The following is an 18694-nucleotide window of genomic DNA, read 5'->3' on the forward strand; positions in this document are numbered from 1 at the left end:
GGACAATGCATGATGCTCCCTCTTCCGACATGCTGAAAAACCCATGTGAGCTGGAATAGACTGGTAACATCCAAATGACTAAAATGGAAACTGCTCACCAGTGACGCTATAAACAAACCCACACTGAACCTTTTTCTTGTCTTAACCACAAACCTGCACCGCCCCGGCCCCACGCTAATGCTAAATGAATAAAAGGACGCCGCTAATTACAACATGTGGTACAGTCGCACGCTGGGAGACCTAAATAAAAACCTCAGACAGGCTTCAGTGAGGCTGCTCAGGCCAGGAACCAGCATTTACCACACCTCAACCTCAGCACAAACACATTCAGTACTGACTCCACATCCAAAGCAGGATTTCTCAGTCAGGTAAATTAAAGTAAAAATGAGGACTGTCTCATCGGAAAGTCCTGAACTCCTCTCCTTCAGAACAGGCCTGACTTTTGGCTTAATTTATCTGAATAAGTGAGAAGTCCTGTGTAGTGAAACGGCCTCCAGCTCTGAGACTTCTAGCTCTGATTTCCGTGCAGTGGAGAGCCCTGTTTGTTGGTTTGCTTTAACTTCCAGCATCTCCTACAGGACTCCAAGCAGTTCTAGACAACTTCCAGTATGTCCTACAGCTTTCCCCAATAGCTCCAGACAACTCCTAGCAGCTCTAATAGGACTACTAGAATCTTCTATAGCAATAGTTCTCAAATGAGTTCTCAGGGCCCCCAAACAGTTCATATTTCTGATCTATCATAACTCACAACACACAGGGATAGAGCTAAAATGTGGACTATTTGGCAGGCCCTGAGGACCAGTTTGAGTACCACTCACCTGCAGTACTCCTAGCTTCTTCTACACAACTCCTAGAAACTCCTATGGGAATCTTGGCCTCTTTAGAAGACTCCTAGCAGCTCCAGACACCTCCCTTGGGACTCCTAGTGACTCCTTTCAGCTCTAGGAAGTTCCTTCGGGAGCTCCTGAATGTCTCCTGGAGAGCTCCTAGCAGCTACTAGAGCTCCTAGCAGCTGCAAGATCACTGTTAGCAGCTCAGCAGTATCATCCACACTTGTGAGAAACTGTATCGTCGTTTAAAAGGCTGCATCCACAGGAGATGGAACCATTTATTTCACACAAAACACTTCCAGATCAGATAGCGGCATATTAAGTTTCCAATTCCAGTTCCCATGATCCAAAGTGCTATTATAACTCAGTTTCCCATAACCACCCCATCATAGCATTAACATGGTCTTACTCATGTAAAGAGCACAGAACCATCTTACCTCATCTTACTGAGGTCCTTCATCTTATCAGGGTGCCACGATTCTTCGGAAAAGCTCAAAGCTCTGCAGTGGTGCGCTTTTCATGCGTACCACCGACCCCTGGGTAAATGTTCTACACAGCTGCGCAGCCACAGGACATCTGTAATCTGACTCCTTCCCAGCCCCCCAAGTGCACTTTCTCATGATAGTACAAAACGCTATTTCTGCAGATTGTACAGTCTCTCACAGCACAGACCACAACACCCACGCTGACCATTAAAACGCGGCAGGTTCAGCCAATGTTGTACCTACAGAAATATTAAAGAGGAGAAAATAGATCCTGTAATTATTCTGAGGCATTCAGTGCAGTGCTCAGCGAGGGTTTCTGTGATTTATGAGATCACCCCTGCGCACACACGCACACACACACACACACACACACACACACACATACATACATACATACATACATACATACATACACACACACAATATGGCCAAAAGTGTGTGGACATGACGCTGGACCATCACACCTATATGAGTTTGTTAGACATCCCATTGCAAAATCATGGGCATATTGGAGAGCGTCTGTGGGAATTTGTGTCCATTCAGTCAAAAGAGCATTTGTGAAGTCAGGCACTGACATTGGACAAGAAGACCTGACTCACAATTGACATTCAAATTCATCCCAAAGGGTTTGAGGTCAGGGCTCTGTGCAGACCACTGGACAGCCCATTATCGTTCCTCCACCAAACTTTGTTGGCACTGTGCATGCCGGTAGCGTCCACCAAACCCAGAGCGGTCCACCATACTGCCAGACAGTGAAGCATCCAGAGTCCAGAGTTTAGCGTGCTTTACACCACTCCAGCCGACGCTTGGCATTGCACATAGTGATCCTAGGCTTGTGTGCAGCTGATCAGCCATGGAAACCCATCTCCTGAATCTCGATGCACAGCTCTGTAGTGAGTGGTTCAACAAAGGATAAGCCATTTTTACACACTTCAGCACTCGGCAGCCCCGCTCTGTGAGTTTGCGTAGTCTATCGCTTCGTGGCTCAGCTGTTGTTGCTCCTAGATGCTTCCATTTCACAATAATAGCACTTACAGTTGACCGGGGCAGATCTAGCAGGGTAGAAATAGCACAAATTGTCACTGAGCTCTTCAGTATGAAACATTCTACTGCCAGTGTTTGTCTATGGAGACTGCACGGCTATGTGCTTGATTTTATACACCTGTTAGCAATGGGTGCGATTGAAACACCTGAGCTCAATAATTAGAAAGGGTGTCCACACACTTTTGGCCATATAATGTGAATATATCATTTTGTACATTTTGCAAACTGCATAAAGCAATTTACTCTGGCTGAACTGACAGGCCTGTTAGTTGAGGCCTGGCTATAGCTTCTGAAAATCTGAACCACCATGGGGTGGCACCTGTTTAGAAACCCAACGAATCAGGACTGAGTCAAGCCACCTCATTCTGCACCTATTGGCTAAGAGGGCAGGACATAGATTTCCCATATATTGCTTTCTCTGACATGATGTCACTTCACGTAGTGAAAGGGGGGGGGGTCAAGAGTAAAGCATGAGGAGTCAGAAACCTCTTACTTCGCTTTTTCCACAACGTGGGACAGCCCTGCTGTTATGTGAAATGCATTACTGGTACTGGCTTAGTCAAGCTGATGGGGAGTCTACGTTGGGAGAAGCTGAAATCTCCGGCTGTTGATTCATTTGAAATGTGCACAGAAGACAATTTCAACAAAAACACAGCACAGTCTAAACACCATGAGCCAAACAAGTCAGCAGTGGACCACAGGGCAGTCTAACAACCTAAACACGACGCACTCTGAATCAGAAGCAGCAGAACGTCAGATAAACAACAACACAAACAGTCCAGACACAAGCTGGGCTGAACTAATTGACTAATATTGCGACTGCAGTTTAATTTGTGAGGACTTTCTATGAGCTAAAATTCAGGCCTTTTTGGCCAAGAAGACCAGAAGGTCCACCTTTTCTGGCTTGAGGCTTGACCCCTGAATGTGGTGGGCCAGACTGCCAGTAAGTTGTGGTTGTGACACCAAAACACATGGAGTTTTGGTGGCCTCTGATTGGTCCAACTCATCTACAGCAGTTCACAAGTGTGATTAAACAACATTTCTGACAATGTCAGCTCTAATTTGAACAAAAAACTGCAGCTTCTGCTATTTAAAACTTTTAATTTTGATATAAAAACGACAAGACAGTCTAAACAACACAAAACAACAACATAAACAAGAAAACAAGACAGTCTAAACAACCCAACAACTAAGCAACACTGAACAAGCAGGGAAACAACATAGGAGAACAAAACACAACGTAAACAACGCAGGACAGTATGAGCAACACAAGACCAACAGCACAGGACAATCTGAACAACACCCCAGCCCAGTCTGACCACTGCTGTGGTTCTCTCTGAGGTTCTCACACTGGGGCTCCAGCAGCTCTGAGTGCTGGTGGGTGTTGAGTTGAGGGCCTTCTCACGCTCCTCAGCTGCCAGGCTGAGCTGGGCACAGCGCAGGAGGCTTCTGCTGGGGCGAGCCCAGCAACACAACCGAGCCACGCCGTCTAAGCCCCGAAACAACTAAGAAAACACACGACCCCCACTTACCGGCTGTGTTACAGCGACCGTTTTCTTCCTCCCTCCGGCCGCACATGAGCGCCACATTTCCCGGAGAGCCAAGCAGCGCCGACACTGAGGAAAAAAGTGCTCAGGAACGCGGATTAGGCCACACCCAGAGAGCCGCGTCACGGTGACGAAGCGAGACGCAGGGCCTATCAGAGCCACGCTGCGGCTCTGCGGGCGCGCGGACTCGAAGGGGCGCGTTCCAATTGGCGCACTCGAGCACTGCGTACTAGTACACTATCAAGTACAGTAGCTCACTGTAGCGCATTTCCAGCTAAAATATGAGTGAGAGATTCAGCACCTGTGAATCTGAACGTGACGTGTGTGTTGATGCGGCTAGGAATGGGCGAGGAAAGCAAAAACCACACACCAGAGCGAATTCCGTGCTGGTTTAAACTGGTCTTTGCTGGTCTAGTGCTGGTTTAGCTGGTCACCCAGCTTGGTCATGATGGTTGACCAAAATACCAGCATCCAAAACATACTGGTCTATGCTGGTTTTGTAGCAGAGGAAATGTTAATTACTGTTTTTATGTCACAAAACCACACCCAACATGCCAGCAAGCGCCATACTGAAATCTGATATGCAGCCATATAAGCACATGTAGCATAAAGGGTCATGTGGATGTTTCAGAACATGAGCACATATGTGTTCTGCATTCATATGTAAGTATCAAATATTGGACATATATGCGTAATATATGGATCATACATGATTCTATACATACATTATATATATATATATAAACATATATAAGTATACATGTGTGACAACGTATGATAGAAAACATTCAAATACGGGATATATCCATATATTGCCATATATCAGATATATATGGAGCCCTTTTACTGCATTCATGACCAAGGGGGAAGTTTCTGACCTCCAAGTGGGAAAGATCCTTTTGGACGTCCCTCCAACTCACAATTCCAACTTGGAAACTCAAGAGTTCTGACTATTCCATGGTATCAGTTTAGCATGGCGGCACCCATTAAAACAAGTGCATTGTAAGCATTTAAAGCAGGCTCTTGAGTTGGTTTGTGTATGATATGCTATTTGTTTAGCTAAAGCTTTTGCATTGGCTAGCTAAACACAGGGGTAAACTTTAAGCCACTCCAAGCAAGATTTTTGCACACTTTCATGTCGTTTTTGGCACTATTTTAAAGTTAAACTGCCATAGTCTAGATCGAACAGCTCTTTAATTCCAAAGTAAATGCTTTTAAAGACCTTTTTACATGCATACAGCAGCAAAACAAGTGCTGGCTCAATGTGAGCATAAGGTCAGTTATACTGTGCTTTTATGTGGGAAGTAGAAGTTTCCAAGTTGGAAAATTCTGAGTTTCCAGGTGTTGTTAATGCAGCATTAGCTGGCTAAAATTAACCCTACACAGGAAACCTGGGTTAGTAACTGTTCTGTTCAAACACTCTCCAGAATGTGAATCAGTCTCAAAGCTCACAAACAGGTGAACAAAATTGCAGCTTTAATTCTTTAAACCAGGTGTAACTGAGTAAGTATTAAAGGAATTCCTGAAATTAAAAAGACCTGCTACACTAACAATGGCAGCCACAGGTCCATGCACTAGCTAGGCCTTCTTGTTAGGGCATAAGTGCGCTGATTGGAGCGTGGCCAAGGTATGAGTGTAGTTCGACTTAAGCCGCCGGCAATGTTTAGGCCCATCCGTTTGGTTTGAAGGTCGTTTGTAGTGTACGGTGAGCCGGTGAGCCACCCCAGATTACAAGTTCCCACGCAGAGATGTTAGTAATTAACAGAAAGCTGGCAGAATGAACCAGCTGAAAAAATCAAGACCTGAGTTCTAAATGAACTGGTTTCCCAAAGCTAAGAACCTTCTGCTTTGGTACCGAGGCACATGAGGGCTACTTTCAGAAGTGAATCTGTTAATGATTAGTAACAAGTACTGTGCTCTGAACTGGGTATAACTGTTTATCTGAATGTCCACCAGTGTCTTCTGGTTACAGCAAGATTTGTGTATTGATCACAGAGGCCTATAATTAGAAGAACACTGTTGAAACCCAGGAGCAATCCTCGCAAATGGGTTTATAGAGTTCACAATATCAGACAAAAGCCTGTTCACTTTACCCAGTTTAACTCACCGATGTCTTAAGCAGAGCATAAGTTGGATGAAGTGAATATTAGACTCTCAGTTGTCAAAGGAGGCTTGGTGGCTAATCTCACACATATAATCTATAATCATTACACTTATCATCGTTTTGAATATGTAAAGTATTTTAGAAGTGTCCACAGTTAGATGCACCTATAACCAGAAGCAGAGTCTCTGTGTGAACAGGCGTGTTATGAGATTTATGCAAATATAACGTCTGTTTGCTGTCTTGTAAATGGATAATGAATCAGTAACCTGAATCTTAATATTTATTTAATATTATTTGTACTAATGGTATATAATACATGACATAAAAGAGTCTTGTAATCTTCTGGATCTTTAATCATCTCAGAATTGTTCACAGTGGTGGTGATAGGAACCAGACGTCCACCTCTGAAAGCTCCCTCACAGAAAACTATTACATGAAATGATTAGATATGTTGCCTGATACCCGAGGCAGTGTTTTGAGTTTTGAGAGAAGGCCTAAGTCCTGCACGCACCCCTCCACCACGAATGTAGCATTAGAGGGGTGTAGTATAGTAGAGGGGACTTTCCAAGGCAAAAGTAGTGCACACATGCAAAATCTAAGCTACTTATCCTCTTGGGTTGCTGTAGCCTGTCCCAGCGGTCACTGGGCGGAAGGCAGGAAACACCCCGGACAGGTCGCCAGTCCATCACAAGACAGACATACACCTTCACTCTTAGGGGCAATTTGGCATCTCCAATTAGCCTGACTGCATGTCTTTGGACTGCAAGAGGAAACCCACACAGACACAGGGAGAACATACCAACACTTTGGATAGTAAGACAGGTGTAGGTCACTTTGGATAGGAAATAAAATGGCTACATTTGTGTCATGACCCCTGGTTCCTATCACCACCACTGTAAAGAAACCAGAGTCTGTACGTTTCTTTATAGTGAACCACCTCACACCAAAACCTTTATTTACAGCTCAACATTTGTATTATGTAGTGAAATTCCCATTAAAAATCCGGCTAACCCTGCTTGAAAGAAGTGACAGCAGCATATTTCAGATTTTTTTTAATTCAAATGCTAATATGAAAACGCTAATTCAGTAGTCTATACACAGTGGCGTTCCCAGTGCAGTGTGAGTGTGCACTATTAAAGAGATTGAATTCAAATTCAAATTCAAAATGTGTATTTACATCTGCATTTCTGTGTCTAACGGCTGGAAAAAGTTCATATGGAAAAACAAAGAGCTTTTGATGTTACATTTTCATTTGCTTTTCTATATTAACTTTATACACAGAAATGCAAACACAAATACATTTTTTGCATCTTAATTTGAACTACGTCTCCCATAATGCACACTCATATTGGAAATGCAGTTGTGAATACACAATAAAGTTAGCATTTTCAAATTTGCATTTGGAAAAAGTCTGGAATACTGTGCCACAAAGAAAGACCAAAAAAATCATAGAAACCATTAGAAGTGTCTGTTGGTTCCTGGCGGTGCTCATGGTGTAACAGGTGTTCTGGACTGATTTCAGATTCATTGTTTCTTCAAGTTGTCCTAGAGGAAACTAGTGGTCTCTAATGGTAAACATTAAGCCAATTCCCATTATAAAGCAAAACTAGAGCCGGTTTATGAGGAGTCTGGCCTCTTCCTATTTCCTCCATTATATCAAAAACAGGACTGCTAAACAGCAGAGGGCGCCCACGAGCGAGTCCTAAATGAATGGGGGTGAATGGAGCTAAACGGCTGAAAAAGAAAAGTTAAAATAGTTTCTAATCACTGAACCAGAACCTAGAAATATGTATTTCACTAAAAAAGCTAAGAAAATTGACCCTATGTTTCCTTTTTTCTACAGCAAACGGGTTTTGGGCAGCAGGATGCTAACATTACTGCTACTGAGTGCTGATCAGTTGGCGAGCGAAGCAGCTCATTGGCTGTTTGCACTCACTGACGTCATGAACGTACATGAGGCGCCGTTTTAAACTCCTATAACTCGAGTTTAAAAGCTGTTAACAATATAACAGCAGTGTTAAAATGTTTTATGCTGTTCTGTGTTCAAGAAATGATTGTATTATTTTACATTAAAAATGTTTGAGCATTTATAAACTATGGTTTTGCTCAAAAGCTCCACATTAATCCATTCATTTTAGACTTGCTCCGGAGCGCCCTCTAGTGTGAGTGGCAGCAGTGAGGCTCTGGTATTCCGTCCTGTAGGTGGCAGCAGTGAGGCTCTGATTATTCCGTCCTATAGGTGGCAGCAGTGAGGCTCTGGTGTTCCGTCCTGTTGGTGGCAGCAGTGAGGCTCTGGTAGTCCGTCCTGTAGGTGGCAGCAGTGAGGCTTAAAGCCTGAGCTGAGATAAACAGAAGAAGGAGAAGGTGTTGCGTCATGAGCCCCATGTGTTGTTGTGGGAGCTTCTCAGGGTTCTCAGCTGGTTCTCAGCTCGGTTTCTGAAGTTCAGTCAGGTTGGAGGTCCGCCCCGTTCCTCCATGTGGTCTTCGAGCTGCCGGTCAGGCCTCTGTTTGGTCAGGCAGAGTGCCCGTGTGGTCAGTGTGTTGAGCCGCGCTGAGAGAAAGTGGCCTCTCAGTCCCCTCGGTCCGATCGGTCAGCTTTGCCACAGCGGCTCAGCCGGACCTGCTCCTCCTCTCCGTCCACTGCGGGTCAGCGCTCGCTCCTTTACCGCCTCTCCGCGCCTGTGGAGCGAAGCGGTGGGCCAAATCCAGCCCACCCACTACCACCTGGTGTACACATGCAAGGTAAGAACACTGCTCTTAGAGAAGGTTCTTCACGGGTTCTTTATCAAAGGGAATGGTTCTGTTCAGAACCATGAGTTCTATATTGATCCATCTGCACGCTTAAAAGGTTCTTTGCATGGTGAAATATTCCTCAGATTGATGGAGAACGTGTTGTATATGGTTCTATATAGAACTTATTTAAAATGGTTCTGTATAGCACCAAAAAGGGTTCTGCTGTTGTCATGATGTCAAGTTTTGTAACAATAGAAGAATCATTTTAGGGCGTAAGAAATGTCTATATAGAACCTTTTTGAGAATGGTTCTGTGTAGCACCATAAGGGGGTTCTTCTATTGTTATAATGTCAAGCTTGTAACAATAGAAGAACCCGTTTTGGTGCCAGTAGAACCAATTTCAAAATAGGTTCTATGTAGAATCACTGGCATGCTTAAATGTTCTTCGCATGGTGAAATGGTTCTTCAGATTGATAGAGAATGTGCTGTACAAGGTTATATATAGAACCTATTTGAAAATGGTTCTGTATAGCACCAAAAAGGGTTCTGCTATTGTTATGATGTCAAGCTTGTAACACTAGAAGAACGCTTTTTGGTGTGATATAGAACCATTTTCGAGAAGCTTCTATATAGAATCATTTGCATGCTTAAATGGTTCTTTTCATGGTGAAATGGTTCTTCAGTTTGATGGACAATGTGTTGTTTATGGTCCGATATAGAACCTATTTGAAAATGGTTCTGTATAGCACCAAAACGAGTTCTGTTATTGTTATGATGTCATGTTTGTGACAATAGAAGAACCCTTTTAAGGCCATAAGTTAGGTTCTGTATGGAACCTTTTTGAAAATGGTTGTATGTAGCACAACAAAGGGTTCTGCTATTGTTACAGTGTCAAGCTTCTAGCAATATTAGAACCAGTTTTGGTACTATATAGAAGCATTTAAAAAAGGTTCTATACAGAATCATTCGCATGCTTAAAAGGATCTTTGCATGTTGAAATAGTTCTTCAGATTGGTGGAGAATGTGTTATATATGGTTCTGCGTAGAACCTTTTTGAAAATGGTTCCATAAAACACCTTAAAGGGTTCTGCCATTGTTATGATGTCAAGCTTGTAACAATAGAAGAACTCATTTTGGTGCCAACAGAACCATTTCCAAAAAGGTTCCATATAGAACCGTTTGTATGCTGAAGTGTTTTTTGCATGGTGAAACGGTTCTTCAGATTGATGGACAATGTGTTGTATATGGTTCTACATAAAACTGTCTGGAAATTGGTTCTGTTTAGCACTAAAAAGTGTTACCCAAACCGTGTGCATGGAGCTCAGTCGTCTGTTTCATCCTGTTCTCTCTCTCTCTCTCTCTCTCTCTCTCTCTCTCTCTCTCTCTGCAGGTGTGCAGCACTCGCTCGATGAAGAAGATCTCCAAGACGGCCTACCACAGAGGTGTGGTCATCGTCACGTGTCCAGGTTGTAAGAACCATCACATCATCGCAGATAACCTGGGCTGGTTCTCTGACCTGGAGGGAAAGAGGTCAGTGTGTCTGGATCTTAGATGATGCAGATGATGACCGACTGGCCAACTAAGTGTCCAAAAGTTTGTGGACACCTGCTTTTCCAGCATTTCTTCTGAAATGAAGGTGTTAATAGGGAGTTTGTGCTTCAATAACAGCCTCTACTCTTCTGTGAAGGCTTTACACTAGATGTTGGAACATTGCTGTGAGGATCTGATTGAGCATTAGTGAGGTCAGTTACTATGTTGGATGGTCAGTTCTGATCACTCCAGCTCATCCCAAAGGTACTGGATGGAGCTCCATCATCCCAGTTCCACTACTCCACACCTAATGCTGGGGGAGGTTTATACCCCTCTATCCCACATTAGCATTGGACATTAGGCTCATGTGTAGCTGGTCCAGAGCGTCCCCTTCTGTTGCTCCTCTATGTGTGCAATTGAACACTGTCAGTAATGGGTGCTGCTTAACGTAACTGAATTCTCTCGTTAGAAGGAGTGTTTGGATACGATCCCATTCCCAAAAAAGTTGGGACACTGTACAAAATGTAAATAAAAACAGAATGAAATGATGTGCAAATCATTTGAACCCTAAAATAGTACAATGTAAAACTGGGAATTTTTATTCTTTTTTGAAAAATATATGTTCATTTTCGAATGGCTGCCAGCAACACATTTCAAAAAAGTTGCAACAGGGGTAACAAAAGACTGGTAATGTTGTGTAATGCTAAAAACACACCTGGTGGAACATCTCACAACTAATTAGGTTAATCGGCAACAGGTCAGTAACATGATTGGGTATAAAAGAGCATCTCAGAGAGTCTTTATTCTTATTTTCTTACTTTCTTACTTAGAGTCTTACTTCTTTCAGAAGTAAAGGCGAGGAGGGGTTCACCACACACAGGCAAATATTCGACAGTTCGAGAATAATGTTTCTCGACGTGAAATAGCAAAGAACTTGGGGATGTCATCATCTTCGGCACATGAACCAGTATTGGCTGGCCGTGATCTTCGTGCCACTGCCTTCAAAACAGACAGGATTCTGTAGAGGAAATCCCAGCTTCACTCTTAGAAACACTTCTGAAAAACACTGTCTGTGAAGACAGTTCGTCGCTGCATCCACAAATGCAAGTTAAAACTAAAACGCAAAGAAGAAGCCATCTGTACACAGCATCCAGAAACACCGCCGCCTTCTCTGGGCTCCAGCTCATTTAAGAATGACTAAGGCGAAGTGGAAGAGTGTTTTGACAAATCAAAGTTTGAAATACTTTTTGTAAATCATGGACGCCGCATCATCCAGGCCGAAAGAGGAGAGGGACAATCTAAACATTTCACTTTTACAACTACAGCAGTGTCTCCTCAGTTCCCAAACACTTACAGAGTGTTGTTAAAAGAAGAGGTGATGAAACACAGTGGTAAACATGCCGCTGTCCCAACTTTTTTGGAACGTGTTGCTGGCATCAAATTCAAAATGAGCATATATTTTCAAAAAACAATCAAATTTTCAGTTTCAACCTTTGATATATTGTCATTATACTATTTCTGCTTAAATATAGGGTTTAAACAATTTGCACATCATTGTATTCTGTTTTTATTTACATTTTGCACAGCGTCCCAACTTTATTGCAAACATGATGATACGTTTGGACACGATGTGTGATGTGACCAGTGTTCTCTTGTTCCTGTAGAAACATAGAGGAGATTCTAGCAGCCAAAGGTGAGACGGTGAGGAGAATCGAGGGCGACGCTGCCATTGAGGTTGTTGCAGAAGAGACAATTAAAGAAGCGGCGCAGAAAAGCAGCGACGATGAACAGCAGGCTGTATCTGTGACAGACCAATCGGAAAAATCATGACCAATTACAGAGGCCTCCGGAACCTGGTTCTCTTATCTCTGTACATTCATGGACCTGACGTTCTCTGTAGAATATAAAATGAATATGTACATTGCTTGTGTATTTTGCTAAATATATTTAAGATTTTTAAAATAACAATAAGACCACAATGTGTGTTCATTGTCAATGGTGGATAGTGAGTAGTTACATTTACCATTTTGATGGATATGTACTTTTCAAATAACTTACATGGGCATATATTTACAAGGAAAGAAACCCACCCTGCTGAGAAAAGCAGCACAGGCCACGAATTCCATGCTGGTCTGGTGCTGGTCTGGTGCTGGTTTAACCCCTTACAAAGTACTGTTACACACTTCTATAGTCTAAGAATAGCTCAGTCAGTTTGCACTGAAGTCCCTGTAGTTACTAAATAATAAGCCTGAGATTGTAAGGGTTTAAGGGGAATTCCACTGATTTGTCAAAACTGCTTTATTATTAAATGGTTAAGATGTAAACAGAGTCAGTCAGAGTGGTTTGGTGTGAAACGCTCTGTTCTAGAGAAACTTAGCAGAGTCAGGATTGTTCACAGTGGTGGTGATAGGAACCAGACGTCCATCTCTAAAAGCTCCCTCACAGAAAGACACTGTTCTACAATAGTTTTGAGATGTTGGCCTAAAACATATTTTTAAAATCCATTCATGGTGGAGGAATACAGGCAGAGAAAGAAAACTTATTATTTCAGATTTTCCACTAATTACTATGTCAAGCTCGCAACAATAGAAGAACCTTTTTAGGACACCAGAAAGGGTTCTGCTACTGTTATGGTGCCAAGCTTATAACAACAGCAGCAGCTATAGCACCTTAACGCCTTTTTGGCGCTTTAAAGAACCATATACAGCACCTTCTCCATCAAACCAAAGAACCCTTGAAGAACCATTTTTTCAAGACTGTGGTGTTTGGTTGGCTCCCTCTAGTGTTGAAGACGCTGAACTGCAGTCATATATATTATTTGGTTTTATCGGCGTTTTAGCAGAATTCTCGACGACCTTTGGTCGGCAAATATTAACACGAAACGAACACGGAGTTAAATCGATTTTTTAGTCAGGCTCCAGCTGGTTTTTGGATGTTTTAACCGTGTTTTTTTGTCGAGTCTGCGCAGTCGGTCAGTCAGCGGTGACACAGCGCCTCAAAAACCAAAACAGAGCAGGATGGCTGCTCGGCGGTCGCTAACCAGCTAACTAACTGCAACGCTTCGCTTCTTTTCGTCCGGATTTTCTCAACCGGCCGTTCCTGACCTTTCGGGCGGTCAACGGGACTGTATTCCTGAGGTAACGACCGTGAGAAAACCGCGCTGTCATGAGCTCGTCGGACCCGTTTGCCGAAGTGGAGCGGCCTCGACACCGGCCCTTCCTCATCGGGGTGAGCGGAGGAACCGCCAGCGGGAAGGTAACCAAGCTAAGCTAACTATCTAACAGCCTCAAAACGGGTTAAACCACTCACTAAACTCACTGAAGATCAGTTCTGATTAGTTTAAAGAAGGCCGCTGTAGTTTCTGACTCTCAGAATCACACCAGGCTGCCTATTCGCCTGCTTCTTATTCGAATTTTTCCGTTCCGCCTTAAATGGTGCAGCAGTCATGTTCTTCATTTAAGGTGGAACGGAAAGAGGCCATCCTCAGCCTAGTGCACGCTGTACGTCAATGTCGACCACTATACAGGGAGTAGTCAGCGGTTTGAAACACACCGGCATCTAGACTTTTTAAAAACGATGGTTCTTTAAGGGTTCCAGTTTCGGAAAAGGTCCTATATAGAACCATGTACAGCATCTGTAGAACCACTTAAACACGGTGTTATACAGAAAGGCGAATGGGTCTATTTTGAGCCATAACTTATATACAGCACCAGTTCTACCGATGCTGTACATGGTTCTGTATGGAACCTTTTCTGAAATTGGTTCTGTACAGCACCAAAAAGGGTTCTGCTGTTATAATCTTGACACCGTAACAGTAGCTGAACCTTTTTTGGTGCTGTACAGAACCAATTTCAGAAAAGGTTCTCTATAGAACCATGTACAGCATCTGTAGAACCACTTAAACATGGTGTTATACATACACAACCATACACGACACTTTCTCCATCTATTTAAAAGCTGTTTAAGCATGAAATGGTTCTAAATAGAACTGTTGCCTCTACTAAAGAACCCTAAGAGAACCTTCTTTGTTAAGGGTGTACTCCATATGTCTGTTGTTCTCCACATGGACAGATTGCTTGTATTTCAGACTGACCAGCTGCATCTAAAGTGTCTTAGCTTCAGTAATCTGTCCAGCCAGGTTCTTTGAAATGCAGCGGCCTCACTGAGAGTCTAGTCTTACACCATGTCCAAGAAATCCACATGTCCAGGCCTGGGGTCATCTGAGGCTGTGAGGCGATAAGTGGGTCATGCTGTGTCCTCTCTGCCAGTCCACAGTGTGCGCCAAGATCATGGAGTTGCTGGGCCAGAACAAGGTGGACCACCGCCAGAGGAAGGTGGTCATCGTGAGCCAGGACAGCTTCTACCGAGTGCTGACCGCCGAGCAGAAAGCCAAAGCTCTCAAGGGCCAGTATAACTTCGACCACCCAGGTAAAGGCCGTGGTCAGAGTGGACTAAGTGCTCACAGGTGCTTTCGTGCCACTTTATATTGATGTAGTGATTTAAAAATAGAAATATATTAAAAAATCCCCCCCTTACATCTAAATAAGGTCTGTCAGCCAAAACATCATGCCTGGTCACCAGCAAACCAGCCTTCTGGATGACCAGCTAAACCAGCACCAGACCAGCTTAGACCAGCATTGAATTCATGAACCAGACGTCCAGCTCTAAAAGCTCCCTCACAGAAAGTTACTACATAAAATGGTTATGAAAACGCTGCCTGATGACTGAGACACTGTTTTCATGATAGTTTTGCTTTAAGCTTTTGGCTTAAATTGTTAAATTGTTTAATTTTTAAAATTTTAAACCCATTCATGGTGGAGAGGTACATGCAGGGCGTTTCAAGGCAAAATAGTCCCCAAAGAACACACTTTTGAATAATATATACAATTTTGTGACCCTTGGTTCCTATTAGCACCATTGTGAATGACTCTGTGCACATCTTAGCGATTAAATTATGAGAATATAATTTAAAATTTGGTGGAATTCCCCTTTAACAGGTGCTTTTCGACGTCTGAGTCATGCTTTTGTTCCAGTTTTTTATTGGTGTCTCTACTTAAAGCTGTGCTTGGTGTCTGAAGTTTGCTTGTTTAGTGTTGAACCAAACTTCAGACACTAGACATGTCTTGGCTGATTCACTGCAGTTGGGGAAAACAGGGAAACGACTTAATGTGATTTTTCATCGAACTGTCGCTGTATTGTGTCGACCTTGTTTTGGTTTCTCTCTGAGGATGGTGGGGATGTGTCCAGTAACCAGGTGTGCCCTTCTCCCCTAGATGCGTTTGATACGGAGTTGATGTGTCAGACTCTGAAGGACATTGTGGAGGGGAAGGTGGTGGAGGTTCCCACGTATGACTTCGTCACTCATTCCAGGTGAGCATTATTAAGCTCAGCGTCAGGTGTGGTATGATTACAGCTATAATCACAGAGACTAGTGTTGCACCGATACTGATACTGTATCAGCGCCGATACTGGCAGTATCGGTGATGGGGATACCGATACTTATGACTGACACCACGAAGCAATTTCTGACGTGCATGCGCCAGTAGACAGAACTTAGCACCCCGTTGGCGTGTGGGACGACAAGCAGCAGTAAAAACGCTCATGGCAGAATCTGTAACGGCAGATTTTGGTGTTAAGAACACTAACAGAGCTGATTACCTGAACGGCTGAGCTGCTTCTTTCAGTAATCACTCGTCTGCCGCTATGTAGTTTGAGTTAATGTTACTGAGAGAGCGGAAGGAACCGCCGGACTCTCGTTGTAATGACAGCATTTATCCTCGATTTAGCCTTTAGCACAGCAGCCCGCTCCATTGTTGCCTCATGCTGCATCTCTGAACAAGACTCACATATGAGTCAAAAACACTTGAGAAATCTGGATGTGAAACAACGTTAAGCTCAGCGTTGAGGCAGAGAAGCTGCTGTGTGCTGATGTGTAAACACCACAGGTTTACCTGTAAACTGTTCAGCTCTGTTTTTAATTGTTCTGCAGGATAAAGATATTTTAGCCTTTACTTAAAGTGATAAACATGGTTCTTATTACTAATTATATAATAGTAAGTACTTTTAACGTAAGTCAGTGTAACGTTTTGGACCGTTCCTGTTGGTCTCTTCATCATGACACTGACACTGAACAATGAAAAGACCATCGGAAATGGAGATGAAAGGTTTGTCGACAATGAAGCATTTCATATCAAACCCCTCTAAATGAGATTTGATTACATCTCAACCACTGAAATATTAAGAAAATTGGTGGAGTTCCCCTGTAAAACACAAAACGTCCATTCCACACTATACACGCAAGGACAGAAATAGCACTGTAAAAGCTGTATGTGCAGGTCATAATAGAGACAGTTAATAGAGACAGTGTGTGTGTGTGTGTGTGTGTGTGCGTGTGTGTGTGTGCGTGCGTGTGTGTGTGTGTGTGTGTGTGTAGGCTGCAGGAGAAGATCCGTGTGTATCCTGCAGATGTTGTGTTGTTTGAGGGGATTCTGGTGTTCTACACTCAGGAGGTCAGAGACATGTTCCACATGAAACTGTTTGTTGATACGGACTCAGACGTGCGTCTGTCACGCAGAGGTGAACACACACACACACACACACACACACACACTGTAGAATGAAGTAAGCGTGCAGTATTTTACACGGGTTTTTCCGGTTAGATGATGTCGGGAAAATCTGGCCAAGACTAAAAAAACCCTCTGATGATCCTGAAGGTTAGAAGAACTACAGGAAAAGTTCATCTGATTTGGGTGGATTTTTTTCTGTTTTTAGCTGCCGTTAGCTGGTGAAATTCGAAGGACGTCCTACAGCTAATATTACTGCTAGGAATCTTTACGTTTTGTGCTTGTGCCATGCACCCGTCCCCCCAGGCCTCGATTACAGGCGCGAGAGCCGACAGGAAGACAGGGCCTGAATCCTGAACACCGCCGAGGAACGTGAGTGACGGCGATGAGGGCCACAAGAGGCACGAAGGTGGAAGCGAGTCCCGAACTCCGCCGCCTGGGCCCCGCCTGCTGTTCCGCAGTGAGGCCACTTCCCTACACCTCACGTTCGATCCAGGCGGATGTGTCTCTTGTGGCCGTCATCGTCGTCACCCCCTTTCTGGTGGCTGATGTCCTCCTACCATCTCTTGCGTCCCTCGGTGGTGTTTGGGATTTGGGCCCCGCCTTCCGGCCAGCGGGGGATGGGTGCGTGGCACAGTGCTGAATAAAGATTCAGCTTTCCTGTCTCTCTATTAGTCCTTTAGTCTGAAGTGCTGCACTTTCCAAAACATGCGTCATTTTTCTTTGACATGCTGTTACGACCCGGTCTAGCATCAGGCCGTAACAGGCACTGAGAATGAGCTTTATCCCCAGATCTGTTGCCAGACCAATCACTGGACGCTGTTTGACCAAAAAACCAGCTCAGGTTTACTTATATTTTCTTAAAAAAGTCTCAGCCCTGTTAAACAGAAGGAGAGATTCCTGTTGAAAAATCTTCACTGTGAATTTTGGATGTGCTGCCTGTTTGTCTGACACTTGTGTTTGTGTTACCTGCAGTTCTGAGGGACATGAGGAGGGGTCGTGACCTGGAGCAGATCCTTACGCAGTACACCACCTTTGTTAAACCGGCCTTTGAGGAATTCTGCCTACCAGTGAGAAACACACACACTCACTCACACACAGGCTAAAGTAGCATTAAATGCATCATCACTGTCCAACAGAACAATCTCAGGGCAGTAATTTTACAGGAGAAGGCAGAAACGTTCGGTAACGTAAAGAGATTTTATCCCAAACAGTTTTGGAGAATTCCTCGGCTCCAGCACCCCCCTGCGGCCCAGAAGGATAAGCGGTTTCAGAAAATGAGTCTGTGTCTGTGTGTGTGTGTGTGTGTGTAAAGGCCAGCAGCTGTGCTCAAACAATGAAGAAAAATAAAAATAGAAAAAATAAAAGTTTTTTTTTTGGCCAGCGACGATATGAACACAAGTAATGCATGCAGGAAATTACATAAAACAAAAATATAATGCTTTTTTGATCAGGACTCCAGACCTTTTCAGAGCTGCCTTAAATATACTGGTAGTGAAAACTGACCGTCCAAAATATTACTACTTTGTTTATATTCCACTTGAATTTTTGTACTACCAGATTACAGATTCCCAAAAATTACACTCTTAAAAAAAGATGGGATCTTTAGTAAAGACTGATTTTTTATAGAACCATGAACTCTTAAAGAACCATTTTCTTGCTGACTTTGTTCTTTGCATGGTGAAACGGCTCTTCAGATTGATGGAGAATGTGTTGTAGATGATTCTATATAGAAAAACCCCTTTTGAAGCTTTACATCGTTACAACAGCAGAGCCCTTTTTGGTCCTGAGAAACAGTAAAACTCCAGCATACAAAGTGAAAAAATGTTACCTGAATGTCTGTTTCAAGCTGTAATTA

General features: G+C 43.5%; 3 protein-coding genes across 5 annotated transcripts in view; 2 read left to right on the top strand and 1 right to left on the bottom strand.

The window, feature by feature from the left end:
- Nucleotides 1-4004, bottom strand: part of lrrc8aa (leucine rich repeat containing 8 VRAC subunit Aa) — a 49049-nt gene extending 45045 nt beyond the window's left edge. The window contains exon 1 of one of the 2 annotated variants that reach the window (XM_036589059.1): nucleotides 3892-4004. The gene's annotated coding sequence lies outside the window, so the exon portion shown is untranslated. Of the gene's footprint in view, nucleotides 1-1267; nucleotides 1646-3891 lie in introns of those variants that run through there. The other variant, XM_036589061.1, reaches the window with a different exon arrangement.
- A 4368-nt stretch (nucleotides 4005-8372) lies between these two features.
- dnlz (DNL-type zinc finger) lies at nucleotides 8373-12244 on the top strand. The gene is made up of 3 exons (XM_036588306.1): nucleotides 8373-8752; nucleotides 10134-10273; nucleotides 11938-12244. The coding sequence occupies exons 1-3, from the start codon at nucleotides 8486-8488 to the stop codon at nucleotides 12101-12103; spliced, it is 573 nt and encodes a 190-aa protein (XP_036444199.1). The 5' UTR covers nucleotides 8373-8485; the 3' UTR covers nucleotides 12104-12244.
- Nucleotides 12245-13154: 910 nt separating this feature from the next.
- The window catches only part of uck1 (uridine-cytidine kinase 1), an 8715-nt gene continuing 3175 nt past the window's right edge, over nucleotides 13155-18694 (top strand). Inside the window, exons 1-5 of one of the 2 annotated variants that reach the window (XM_036588775.1) lie at nucleotides 13218-13528; nucleotides 14542-14701; nucleotides 15547-15643; nucleotides 16707-16849; nucleotides 17812-17906. In XM_036588775.1, the coding sequence (XP_036444668.1) occupies nucleotides 13439-13528; nucleotides 14542-14701; nucleotides 15547-15643; nucleotides 16707-16849; nucleotides 17812-17906 (585 nt within the window). In that variant the 5' untranslated portion in view covers nucleotides 13218-13438. Of the gene's footprint in view, nucleotides 13529-14541; nucleotides 14702-15546; nucleotides 15644-16706; nucleotides 16850-17811; nucleotides 17907-18694 lie in introns of both variants that reach the window. The other variant, XM_036588776.1, reaches the window with a different exon arrangement.

This window comes from Colossoma macropomum, unplaced genomic scaffold, assembly GCF_904425465.1.
Source record: "Colossoma macropomum unplaced genomic scaffold, Colossoma_macropomum, whole genome shotgun sequence".
In the NCBI taxonomy this organism is placed as follows: Eukaryota; Metazoa; Chordata; class Actinopteri; order Characiformes; family Serrasalmidae; genus Colossoma; species Colossoma macropomum.